The 14,134-nt window shown below is 39.9% G+C and overlaps 1 protein-coding gene across 1 annotated transcript in view; it reads left to right on the top strand.

Annotated features, from left to right (window-relative positions):
- ARHGAP20 (Rho GTPase activating protein 20) overlaps positions 1-14,134 on the top strand; it is a 139,774-nt gene that overhangs the window by 70,406 nt on the left and 55,234 nt on the right. Inside the window, exon 3 of the mRNA XM_039229243.1 lies at positions 12,312-12,476. Coding sequence (XP_039085174.1) covers positions 12,312-12,476 — 165 coding nt within the window. The remainder of the gene's footprint in view (positions 1-12,311; positions 12,477-14,134) is intronic.

Raw genomic sequence — 14,134 nt, 5'->3', positions numbered from 1 at the left:
TACCACCCCCTCTTCCTGTCTCACTCAGATTGAAAGGTGAAATTCTTTCATTGCCTGTGGCTACTTCACTGGCTGTTACATCCCTAGTGTCTTGAATAGTGCTGAATGCACTGTAGGCAATCATTGATATGTGCCTAAGCAAATTATTTGTAAGTATGAAATAGGATTTAGGGTTTCAAAAATAAAGGTTAAATTTCATCAAATAGATCAGTCATCTTAATATAGAAAAATAACACATTGGGTTAAAATATCCCTTTAATATTGAACTATTTAGCATCCACTAAAAAAATTATTTTTTCAGGTGCCTGGGTGGCTCAGTTGGTTGAGCACCCGACTTTAGCTCAGGTTATGATCACACAGTTTGTGGGTTTGAGCCCCACATCCGGCTCTGTGCTGACAGCTCAGAGCCTAAAGCCTGCTTCCGATTCTGTGTCTCTCTCTCTCTCTGCTTCTCCCCCATTCATGCTCTGTCTCTCTTTTAAAAATAAATATTAAAAACATTTCTCTTTTGGGGCGCCTGGGTGGCTTAGTCGGTTNTCAAAAGATGGTCTGTTGAAGATCTCACGCGGGGGAGAAAAGTCCACATGGAGCAAGGTGACTTGGGAAGGGGTAAGGCACTGAATTTTTGTTTCCTCACGATGAAGACTTGGGACCCACATGAGGCAGAACCGGCATGCTGTTATAAATAACCATGCTTGGGGCACCTGAGTGGCTTAGTCGGTTAAGCGTCCGACTTTCGCTTAGGTCATGATCTCGCAGTTTGTGGGTTCGAGCCCCACGTCGGGCTCTGTGCTGACTGCTGGCTCAGAGCCTGGAGCCTGTTTCAGTCTGTGACTCCCTCTCTCTCTGACCCTCCCCTGCTCTCTCTCTCTCTCTCTCTCTCTCTCCCCTAGAAATAAATAAAACATTAAAAAAATTTAAAAAAAATTTCTCTCTTTTATTTCCCAAATTGACTTAATTTGAAATAAATTTATCAAGACCAAGAATATGCTCAAAAATTTATTTCAAACCCTCTCATGAGTTCATTTCTTTAAGATGCTTTATTTAGCTCATTGCTGTGAGTTTCTTTAAAAAAAAAAAAAAAGTCCCAAGGCACCTGGGTGTCTCAGTCAGTTGAGTGTTTGACTCTCGATTTCAGCCCAGATCATGATCCCAGGAATGGGATCAGGCCCCAAGTCAGGCTTCTCACTGAGCATGGAGCCTGCTTAAGGTTCTCTCTCTCTCCCTCTCTGTCTCTCTCAAATAAAAATAAAAAATAAAGTCATAAGGCAGGTATCTATTGTTGGTTCTTTCTTACACCAAAATATGTTATGTAGGTATTTTGGTAACATAACATTTCCTATCAAAGCTAACACTTCTCTATTAGTTATAAATCAACTAATTGAATCAACTCACTTAAGTGAATATTAACTGAATATTAATAACTTAATATTAACATTTTGGCATAAGTGAGCTGGAGGTGGCAGATAACTTAAGTCACTGCCTTTAGCTTACCATCTTGAGGACTTTATAATTCACAGGTATAATATGATATTTTTTAATTTTCTAACTAGAAGTTATTTGATGATATTTTTTAACTTTAGCAGGTCCAGAAATTGTAGATAGAACTACCTTTAGTCAGATAGGATTCTTCTTGTGTTCCTTTCAGTGTATGATTATATAATTATTACCTGACCCAAACTCGTCAAGCTACTGAAGTGCCCAGTCAGCATATTGGGGACTTGGCTCATTGTTGAATCAGTAAACTAATACATAAACCATATCACATTGTAATCACTACACATAAATTTCCTTGAGTAGCTTAAATATGGTTACCATTCTTATCTGATTCAAGATGACCCAAACCGATTTTAGTTGATAATTAAGATATACAGTATGTTTAAGTCAATAGGCCACACAAGCGACTAAATTGGTTTCCCCAGTCCTTAGTTGGAATCTCTTTATTTCTAGTGATTATTTTATAATCAAGTAGAGCTGTTCTCAGAGAGTTGCCATTTTCACTGGAGTGTTTGTAGTTCTAAAACTCAGGTTTTTCTCTACTTAGGCTTACATCATTGTGTATCATATGTATGTAAACTGTTTTTTTTTAATCTCTGAAAGTTAAAATGTGTGATCTTGTTCTCTCCTTTCTTCTTGTAATGTCAAGTGTTTCCTTAAGTGAATTCCTAATAGATGTTGAGCAATTTCTATCAAGGCTGTAAAGAAGTTACATAGTTCAGTCCCTTTTTTGGAAGTAATGTCTCTTTGTGTATGATCATGCACTGTTAGTGTAACTGTTTATTAGTGTCCTTCTGGGTCCTTCACTATCTCCTTGCATATTGCTCTTCTGTCTTTGCTTATGTAATGTTTATTTTTTCCTTGCTCTTTGTTTTTTTTTAAGTTTTATTTATTTTGAGAAGAGGGGAGAGAAGGCAAGTGGGGGAGGGGTAGAGAGAGAAGGAAAGAAGAGAGAATCGCAATCAGGCTCTGTGCTGACAGTGCAGAGCCCAATGTGGGACTTGAACTCATGAACACTGAGATCATGACCTGAGCTGAAAGCGAGAGTCAGACACTTACCTGACTGAGCCACTCAGGTGCCCCTCCTTGCTCTTTAAATATTAGCATTGTTGATATAAGATTGTTGTTACACCACTTGTGCTGCATGTTCCGATCAGCATTTTGATAATTTAAAAGTTCTCCTTTGTGTATTTCTTGTTTTTAAGGCCTTGCTCATGCTATTTATCCAACCATTCATCCATGTACTGTAATAACTCTTGTCCTAACTTGGTTTATTTTGATCTTGACATTAACATTATTACTAGGCTCTCTTCTATAATAACCAAATCAGGATTCAAACTATATAATATAAGCTACATGATGCGTCACTGACGTGAATGTGAAGTGGACATGATAGCACATATTGCATACAACCACACCATGTTAGAATCTGTATACACTTTTCTTTGGTAACTTGGATGTGATTTTTTTTTCCTAGATGATGACTATTGAAGTGTAATAGTGCTTCCCCATGTTTTATCTTATCAGTAAGACAGATTATTACTTCAGAATAGGTTTCCTGAAGATGTGCTTTCAATGTTGACATATTTGAGATAGTCATGAGCATCTAATGGACATACTTTTATTGCTGATTAAGATAAAATTTTGATGTCAATAGTGGTTTTTGTAGCTTCATTTCACCAGTCGTCTCTTTTTGTTCTAAAGCGTATCTAGACTAATTTCTTCTCTTAAGACTCACCAGGGTTACCTTTACACAGGCAATATAGAGAGTTCCAACCTGAGATATCATCAACCAAGTAGGGAAAAACTGATGTTAGAACTTGAAATGAATTGGGCTGACTCTTTAGACAGTGTACATGCTGTGCGTGATCATTGGCAATGTACATCGGGAAGATTGATGTGATGAAAGTTAGAAGCTAGTGGTATAGACTGAAGAAGGGAGAGCAGGAAGAGAGTCTAGTTAGGAGTTCATTACCAACTGTAGGAGAGGGTGTGAGTATCTAGACTCAGAAATTTTATTTTTAGTTTGAAAATCCTTAGAAGATAAGATGTGGTTATATATGGAGACCAAAGAGAAAAGAGCCAAAAGTATGGGCCTTCATACATTGCTGATGGGAATATATAATCATAACAGCCACTGTGGAAAAGAATTTGGCAGTTGCCCAATAACTTAAACATAGAATTACTGTATGATCCAGAAACTCCCTTCCTGGGTATATACTCAAAAAAAAAAAAAACAGATGTTCAAATATAATATGTACATGAATTTTTAGAGCAGTACCATTCACAGTAGCCATAAGGTGGAAACAGCCCTAATGAACATCAACTACTGAATGGATAAACAAAGGTGGTCCATCCATACAATGAAATGTTATTCATCAATATAAAGGAGTGAAGTACTGATAGATGCTACAATGTGGATAAACCTGGAAAACATTATGCCAAGTGAAAGAGGCCAGTCACAAAAGGCCATGTGTTATGTGATATGAAATGTCTGAAACAGGTAAATCCATCTGTCTCTACAGGAAGTTGTTAGTCACTGCCAGGGACTGGGTAGAGTGGGGAACCGGTAGTGACTGCTTAATAGGCGCAGGTGTTCCTTTGGGGTGATGAGGATATTGAAAACTGGACAGTGGTGAAGGCCGCACAACACTGGGAATATACTAAATGACACTGAATTATACATTATTATCGTGGTTTAAATAATAACTTCTTTTTATGTGTGTTTTACCATAATTTTTAAAAAAAACTAAAAATTAAGCTATAAACATTTAAAAGAAAGTAACACTAGGACACAAATCACATCAGACTTAAATGTTTTCAGGTCCCTAAGAGGTGCTGTAAACAGAGGGGAAATAAGTGGCAAGAAGGGGGAATGTGGTAAACTGGATATCCAAAACCAAATGTTTTTGAAGCTTCTGGGTGGGCCAAATAAAATATGATTGTGGTCTGTGGTTTTCAGCCTCTGCTACAAACGGAACTGAGCAAAATGATGGGTGATGTCAAGAACCTCGCCGATGGTTTAACTAGACTCAGAGTTTCACCAGAGGAGAGGATTGCTTACCCCATTTCTTCACCATTTAGCATCAGGCCTAGCCGACACATACAGATGCTTACCAGACATTTGTTAGGTGAAAAATAAAAATGAATACATAGAGGCTAGGTGCTAAGGTTATATTCTTTTTCTTAGTTCTGTCTCTGTCTCACCCCCATAACTAATCAATTAGCAGATTTTAACAACTCGTATTTTTAATATCTCTCTAATATGTTTTTTTCCCTGTATCCTCTGTCGTTTTCTCACTGCCAAATCTGGTCCATGACCTTTCTTGCCTAAGATCATTGCGGTGAATTCCTAAAGGTCTCCTTTTCTCTAAGCTTGCCCTCATCTCCCTTTTTCAGAAAATTACAAAATACAGTGTCTCACTTAAAACCTTTTAGTGCTATCACATAAAATCAAATGTGATAGAAAAAACATGCATCATGTGGTCCCTTCTCCATCCACTGCTGCTCCTCTTCAGCCCTGGGTCACCCATCTTCCTGAAATACCCCAGTCACTTGCAGCACCGGGCATGCTTGCTGTGCTCTTTCTATGTAACCTGCCCTTCGGCCTTCATTGGTCCATCCATCCCTTAAGAGTTTGGTTCCTCCAAGAAACTTCTCTAAGCAATCCAGTCTCAGATAGGGGTTCTTACGGTTGCTCCTCTCTGTGCCTCCAGTACTATGAAGTTCTCTAATTGCAATTAACCTCTCCAGTTTATCATTGTGTTTACTTGTCGGAGGTACCTGTTGCACTAACTCCTTGACCGTAGGGACCGTGCCTGTCTCCAGCAACTGGTCTATGGCAGGCACCCACCGAAAGCAACCCTTATCACTGTAACATATTATATTACATATTATTATAACACATTTATTATGTGGTGACAATAGACTCAGTACATGTTGACTGAGAATATTTAAGAGGCCCAAGGCAGGATGTAAGTGCTAGATATCAGATAAGAGATAACAGTGAAGAATTCAGTTGAACACAATACTCATGGAAGCCATGACTTTGGAGTGAGCAGTGACCATGCGCTAGGCTTTGAGGTTATCAAAGTACTTGTTATCATAATCACTGATTAATTACTGGTTATAAACATAGCGGTTTTCAAGAAGTATTCTGAATTTTAGTTTGTTTTTCTCTGTGATTAAGGATGAAGCAACACCACCTCTAAAGCTGTCCCTAAAAGTAAACTCACTTTTACAATGATCCCTAGCAATAAAAATGTTAAGAGGTATTACTGTGCCAAGTTTCACGAAAGCTATTATCTAATTTTAGTAAAAGTTCACTAAGGCTCAAAAATTCCTTTTTGCCTTTTAGAAATGGATTCACAAAGCTATTTGAAAATGGAATGTTAATATATATGTAAGAAGCTAGCAGCAGGTTAATTCTTAGACTCAGCTTGTATTTGTTAGATCATTTTAGAGTTCTGTTAATTATAACTTGTAAATCCTAATCAGACTATATTAAGAGGCTAAATAGAAGGTTACAGTCTTGCCCTCCTCCCCATTTCCATACTCTAAAAGACTAAAATAAACACATCTACATTGCACTCAGAATAAAAATAAACACTTCAGAGTCACATAATTGAGAAATACATTTTTAAGTAGGAAACACTGATTAAGATTGTAGTTTTAAAAACACAAAGGTTATTTGTGCTTTTGTTTCCTTCTAGGACAGATTTTTTTCATTTTAAATTATGTGAGTACTGAGATGTTTATCTTTACCCTAGACTACTGCATGAATGTTGGTTTTTTGGGGGGATTTTTTTGTTTTTTTTTTTTTAAACAACGCTTAGCTTGCTAAAGTCGTGAGGTATCTCGTGCCGTACTTATGTGTGGATCTTCAAAATGACAGACTGCAGATGGGTACATGGATAAATCCACACTGAAAAAGAAAAATATTTTAACTTCATTGTGGATTCTCCATACCACCATCAAATCTACTTATTTGAAAGTATTGTGAGGTAGAAAATGAATTATGAAATTCATTGTGAAGTTGAATTGTGAAAATCCTTTAGAGTTGCTTTAAAATACAAAACATTGTATTAATAACTTAATTAAATTTTCACCTACATGAACCCCAAACAAACAATTCTAATTCCATAATTGTTTCAGATTAGCCTTTATTTATAAGGATTTGAATGTTTTAGGACTGGAGCACCTGGGTGGCTGTCGGGTAAGTGTCTGACTTAGACTCCTGTCCTGATCTCACGGCTCGTTGGTTCAGGCCACGTCGGGCTGTCTGCTGACAGCTCAGAGCCTACTTTGGATCCTCTCTCTCTCTCTCTCTCTCTCTCTCTCTCTCTCTCTCCCCCTCTCTCAAAAATCAACATTTAAAAAATAAATAAAAAATAAATGTTGTAGAACTATTGTTTAAATCAAGGGTCACCAGACTATGACCCAGACAAGCAGCCTGTTTTGCAACTAGTTTTGTTGGCTCACAGCCACACCTGTTGGTGTAGGTATTCTCCGTGCTGGTTCTGAGACGGGATGGCAGAGCTGCGTGCGTAGCTGGCAGCAATGACCATGTGGCCCTCAAAGCCTAAACAGTTTACTGTTGGACTCTTTGAGTCGTAGTTTGAAGACCCCTATTTTCAGCCATACTGCTTTCTAATGGTTTATAATTATAATTAAAAACCAGTTAGTTGTTGACCCTAAGACTAAAATGCTACAGGCGAGTTTTCTCCTGGAGACGAGCTGCTGCCAGGCATTTGTGAACCCACGGGTATGTAGTGTGCAGTGTTGACCGTCCCTTCCTCTGTCCAGTGCTTGCTAGCCTTGTCCTTGCTCAATTCTTGTAACAGCAAGTGAAGTTTCATTCTTTTTTTGCTATAAATTTGAAAATCACTACCTAATAAAATATGCTAAAAGATGCCATTATATCTCCTTCCACTCCCCATCCCAAAAGAATTTGAAATAGAAAGGATTTTTCTCTGTGGGTGAATATGGGCCTTTTCTCACTGCCTGATTTCACTCTATAATATTAAACTTAGAAACTGCTTTTTCCTTTTTTTCCCAAAGGACTCCAGTTTGCTTGCTTTGTTCCTCACTTACATGTGTCTTTAAATTACACATAGTATGTGCTTAATGGAATTCACTTCTTCAGAGAGGTAACTGGCCCCAAAACGACAGGAAAAGATGGAACAGCGCTCAGAAGCGCACCTTACCTGACGTAGATATACATGTTACTAATACTTACTTCCTTTGAACACAGAGCTGTAGAATTTTCTAATATTAGAACCAGAATGTGTTACAGAGTCTTGGAGCGCAGTGGTTTTCAGCTTCAGTGTGCATTAGAATTATCTGAAGAATTTGCTAAAATATGGAATGCTGAGCCAGTTCCCTGCCCCCCAAGTTACTGATTGAGTTAGTCTGAGGTAGTCCTGAGAATTTGCATTTTAAGAAGTCTCCGGTTGATGCTGATGCTGCTTGCCGGGCTCACACTTTAAGGACAGTTGTAGCAGAGGAAGGGATGGCTGACCACTCGGACATTATCTCAGAGCATCCTCGGGTTTTTAGTGTACCCAGGAGAGATCAGACACTGTAAGCCACGCTGTTCAAACCCAAGAAATGTAGGTTAGTTACCCAGAATCCCCATCTCTTCTGACTCCCACGCGGACCAGATACTCAGGATGACAGGACATGGCCTCTTCCACTTGATACTTTGATGGGAGACCCTGACAAATTCTTGTTCTTTGAGCTCCTTTTTAAAATTAGACTAGAATAAAGAAGTGTTTTTCAGTTCTTACTGCTATTTTTGTTATTACTGTTTCTTGGTTTTCATTTTATTTAAGCTCCCACTTGCTTCCCTGAGGTGACTCTCAAGTATGTTATCCCTGTATTTATAAACTGTGGGTTTGGGTTGCTTGCTAACTGTATCCATTATCTGTTTCCCTCTCATCAGTAATCTTAATTCCACCTTTTGAGTACAGGTTTTTATACTTAGTCCCATATACAAATTATAAAAACAATTTAAGGCTCTTCTACTCCAACTGCCTTTACTTTATGGATGAGGAAACTGTGGCTCCGCATGTCACGCTACTTAGCAGAAGAGCTTGGATTAGCCCACTTCTTCCCCCACCCCCATTAAGTCCTAAACTACTAAGCTCAGTTATTGTGGGTGGATGAGGGATGAGTCAACATGAATGAAAGGCTACATGGAATTTTTTTAAGTATATGTTTTGAAACCCATGCTTACTTGTAAATCCCTTTCACTTAGCAGCTGTATTTTTTAACTGCCCTGAACATCAGCTTCCAAATCGGTAAAATGAAGGATAATAATACTTGCCTTCAGGGCTGATCATTTCTCTCCTCTTCCTGCCTTTCCTCTGAAAGTTGTCTTCTAGTGTTTAGCTGCTAACAAAGTAACCAGAACCAGCCTTTAGTTCTTTATTTTCCATTCCCAACTCCTCATGCCCCAGGCCCCTTGACTTCTGCTGAACCTCACTGTTCTGGAACTGTTTTCTTGAAGGTCTTAATGAGCAAGTGATTTTTTTCCCAGACATCTTTTCAAGCTTCAGCCCGTTATCCCCTCTACCAATCTCAGCACCCGAGACCTCCCCTGCTTTGCATTTTTCTTTCTCTGCTACTTTTCACCAGCCTCCATCTTGTTCACAGATTCTCCTTTCCTTACTGCCTCAAATCACTTCTTTTCTCAGGGAGCTGTTTCTGCCTTTTTTTTTTTTCTTTCATATACTGTGCTCCTTCCCTGGACAGTTCTAGCCACTCCCTTAGTATTATCTATGCACCTGTCTTTGTATGATCACCAGTTCTGCATCTCATCCTGACACTTCTTCTGAGTGCTAGCTGCCTGCCTGATTTCCTCACGCAACCTAGTACAATGATAATTTCAAACAGAGTGTATTTGAAACTGAGCTCAGTGCTTCTTCCCCAGCCCTGTCTTATGTTCCTCATCTTTATAATTGCTAAAATGTATCTGGAAAAACAAAAGACTTAAGTTATCCAAAGCAATCTCAAAAAAGAAAAAGTTGGTAGAGTTATACTACCTAATTTCATGATTTACTATACAGATAAAATAGTAAGACACTGTGTTTCTGGCATAAGAATTAACGAACAGATCAGTGGAACAGAACCCAGAACCCAGAAATAGACTCATGCTTTATATTCCTGTGATTTTTAACAAAGGTGCCAAAGCAATCCATAAAGGAAGGGAGAGTCTTTTGCGCACATAGTGCTAAATATTAAGATATCCATGTAGAAAAGCAAAATGAACCTTAGCCCCTGCCTTCTACTATAAGCTGAAGTTATTTTGACATAGATCATATGTTTAGAAGTAAAAACTAAATTATACTGATTTTAGTGGAAAACATTAGAGATTATCTTTTGTGACTACTTGGGAGTAGGTGAAGAGTTCTTAGGTCACAGAAAGTAAGTACTATTCAAAAATTACAAATTAGACTTCATCACAATTTAAAAACTTCATCAAAAACATATTTAAGAAAGTGTACAGGCAACAGGCAAGGAAAAAAATATTTGCAAAACATACCTGACATGATAAAACATACCTTTTATCCAGGATATATAAAAAATTCCTATAATTCATCTATAAAAAAGATACCTAACCCATTTTCTCTAAATAGGCAAAATATTTGAAGATAATTCACAAATGAAGGCATACGAAGGAGCCAAAAGAATATGAGTCAACATCATTAGTCATCAGAGAAGTGCAAATTAAAATCTTAATGAGATGGTACTATGTATCCACTGGAATGGCCAAAATTTAAGAGTGACAACACTAAATGTTGGCAGGGTTATGGAGCCACCAACCTCTCCGGCAGTATTCTTGGGAATAAAAATTGATACAACCACTTTGGAAAACTGGCACTTTTTTCTAAAATTAAACATCCACTGGGACACCTAGGTGGCCCACTAGGTTAAACATCTGACTTCGGCTCAGGTCATGATCTCACATTCATGGGTTCAAGTCCCATGTCAGGCTCTTTGCTGATAGCTCAGAGCCTGGAGCCTCTCTCTCTGTCCCTACCCCACTCATGCTCTGTCTCTGTCGGTCTGTCTCTATCAAAAATAAATAAAAACATTAATAACTTTTTTTAATTAAACATCCACCTACTCTGGCCCAACAATTCCATTCTGAGGTATTCAAAAGAAATTAAAACAGAGATCAGAAAAAGACCAGGACAATGTTTAATTCATAATAGCTGAAAACTGGAAAGAGTCCAGATCCATCAATAGGAGAATGAATAAACAAACTTGGATATATTTATGTCATGGAATATTAATCAGCCATATTAAAGCAATAGATTATTGATTAATGTAACAAAAATATGCTGACAAAAAATATCTTACACAAAGAAGTACATATGGTAGTTGCATTCATGTGAAATTGCAGAACAGGCAAAACTGCTCTTCAGTGGGGGAAAAAGTCATAATGGTTGCCTTAAGGGTGATGAGGTGAGGATCAACTGTTGTAAGGAATTTGTGGGACTTAGGGACTAAACAGGGAAAAAGATCTCATTGGGTAGGGTTGCATCAGAAAGGAAGTCTTTCATAACATGAGACTATCTTGAGGTTTGGGCCCAAAAGACCACCAACCTGAGAGGAAGACAAGGGCGCTCCTGAGGTGGGGGAGACCATAGAGGGTGTCTCTGCAGATTACTCGTCCAGGGAATCCAGGTCCATGGGGCAGCAGGGAATCTCTGGGTCAGAAAACTCTGAAGGAAAGTAGTGTTTTGGGGCTTACAATCACTAGGCTTTGTCTTATCAAGGCTAGCAGATATTGGGTATGGTTATGTGGCATATACAGAGCAGGCAAGCTACAAGTGGCTAAGAATCTGCTTGTTTGGGCTGTTTTTAATATAATCAGGTGTATAAACATTTAAGTTTGGTGCTAGTAGACTTTTGAGCTGATGGGTCTCAGCCTGGAGTGAAGAAATAAACAACCCAAAAGCCAATACATAGAAGCCATCTTCAGCTAATATATAACATCTGAGAAGGGACAAGAGGGAATATTTTGGTGCGATGATAATGTTCTCATCTTGATAAGGGTCTAGACTCTACAGATGAATACATTTGTCAGAGCTCAGTGAACATACACCTAAGGTTTATGCATTTCATTGTACATTCATTTTTTTAATTGTAAGTAAATGTTGAACTCTGGTTAATGACCATCATGCCAAAGTATTTAAGGGGAAACATACTGCTGTATTCCATTACACTGAAATGCCAAAAATGGAACAGATTATTAAATAGAAGGATGGATAGTTGGATAGGTGTATAATAAAGCAAGTGCAGTAAATTTTCATGATAGAATCTAGGTTGGAGTATACATGTGTCTATTATAAAACTTACAGTTTGATGGGGCACCTGGGTGGCTCAGTGGGTTAAGCGTCCGACTTCGGCTCAGGTCTTGATCACATGGTTCGTGGGTTTGAGACTCACATCAGGCTCTGTGCTGACAGCTCAGAGCCTGGAGCCTGCTTCAGATCCTGTATCTCCCTCTCTCTCTGACCCTCCCCTGCTCACGCTGTTTCTCTCTCTTTCTCAGAAATAAGTAAAACATTAAAAAAATAATTTAAAACTTACACTTTGCTTTGTGTTTGAAAATTTTTCATTATGAAATGTAAAAGACCCCTGTGTAGAGAGAGACTGAGGGACCAGTTAGGAAACTGTGTCCATGCATTAAAAAGATACAGAGAGCTTTATATTCTTTTGACAAGTAGAAGCTATAATTGTATAGAATTCCATTCTGTATTTGATCATGTGACTAAAGATCTGTGGTGTTTGATTTGTGGCAGGGAAAGCCCTTCTGCCAGCTTGGACACGTGTACATTCCTCTCATCATTCGTGTGCTCCAGTCGGACCCTGCTGATCGATGGCCGGGTGGAACTCAAGAGAGGCCTGCAGAGACAGGAGCGGCATCTTTTCCTGTTCAATGATCTGCTTGTTGTGGCCAAAATCAAGTAAGTGCACCGTAAGCTCTGTCCCAGCTACCCTTATAAAACTGCTTTCCCACCAACACGTAACCTTTCTGTCCAGTGCTTACTGTAAAGAATGTCTGTTTCTGTTAAAGAACGTCTTCTGTTACCATAGCTAATAAGTGACTTTTATGTTTTCATTTTGTTATATTTTTGAAAAAAAAGTTTTGGTTGTTTATTCATTCGACAAGTGTTCATTTTAGGCCCCACTTGGTGCCAGGTTCTGAACACATACAGGGAATACAGTGAAGAATGAGATGGGTATGGTCCCTGCTTTTTAGGCAGTTTCATTCTAACATCGGGGGGAGTTGCAGATTGTGATTAGTGCTGGGAAGAAAACCCGGTGCTGGTTGAGGTAAAACACAGGATATATGTGAGGTAGGTACAGTCGAGGAAGAATCATCGAAGGCTGAAAAGTAACCGGCCCTTCTGACGGTAGGAGGATGAGCAGTCTGGGCAAGGCAAGAGCAGGGGTGGGAAGAGCGTGGCCCTTGAACGGAGCTGAAGGGCAGCTTGACTGGAGCATAGTGGGCAAGAGGAGACTGAACTGAGTTCAGAGGTTGGAGAAATAGAGGAGGACCAGGTTACGAGAGGCTCCATTACTGATCCATTCCCATGTAACAAGTCACCCCAAAATGGTTGAAACCTGCATGTGTCTCAGACTCAGGAGCACCCGTGTCATGCTGAGGAATGTCCCAGTGAAGGTGGCTTGGCTGGTGGCTCTGCTTCAGAGAACCCCTTGCGGTTGCAGTCAAGCTGTTGGCCAGGCCAGAATCATGCGACGTCTTGACGGCAGCGGCGAATCCACTTCCCGGCTCACTCGTGTGGCTGACAGGCCTCAGTTCCTCTCTGGCTGTTGGCCAGACCCTGCAGCTCCTGTCCACGTGGCAGTCTCCACGGAGCTGCTTGTAACGGGGTATCGCTTCCTTCCAAGGGGAAGAGCCCAGAGTGTGAGACAGAGTGTCAGCAAGTGAGAGAACACCCACTTGACGCCACAGTCTTCCATAACCTGATTCTGGAAGTGGCATGCTGTCCTTTCTCGTGTGTGCTGTTAGCCACCCAGACACACCGTAGGGCAGTGTGGAAGAGACCTGCGCGAGGGTGTGGGCGTCAGGAAGCCATCCTTTCTCGTGTGTGCTGTTAGCCACCCAGACACGCCGTAGGGCAGCGTGGAAGAGACCTGCGCGAGGGTGCGGGCCTCAGGAAGCCAGGATCCTCGGGGGCCTCTCGGGGGCCGGGTACAGCAGAGGCCATGATAAGGAGTTTGGGTTTTATTCTAAGGGATTTTAATTAGAAGAGTTCATGTTTTTTAAGCTATTGTTTCTGGAGGGGCACCTGCATGGCTCAGTTAGCTAAGCGTCCAACTATTGGTTTTGGCTCAGGTCATGATCTTGCGGTTTGTGAGTTGGGGCCCCATATCGGGCTCCGTGTTGGCAGTGTGGAGCCTGCTTGGGATTCATTTTCTCTCTCTCCTTCCTTTCTCTGTCTCTCTGTCTCTCTCTCTCTCTCTCAAAATAAATAAATAAACTTAATTTTTTAAAAAAAGACCTTGTTTCTGGCTGTGTTAGGTAATGGGTTAGAGGGTAGGCCAGAGTGGAGAAGCGAGCAGACTGGACAGGAGGTTATAGTAATCCTGATGAAAC

This window comes from Hyaena hyaena, unplaced genomic scaffold, assembly GCF_003009895.1.
Source record: "Hyaena hyaena isolate Hyena2069 unplaced genomic scaffold, ASM300989v1 scaffold_36, whole genome shotgun sequence".
NCBI classification, from domain to species: domain Eukaryota; kingdom Metazoa; phylum Chordata; class Mammalia; order Carnivora; family Hyaenidae; genus Hyaena; species Hyaena hyaena.
This window is presented reverse-complemented; position numbering and strand designations above follow the sequence as displayed.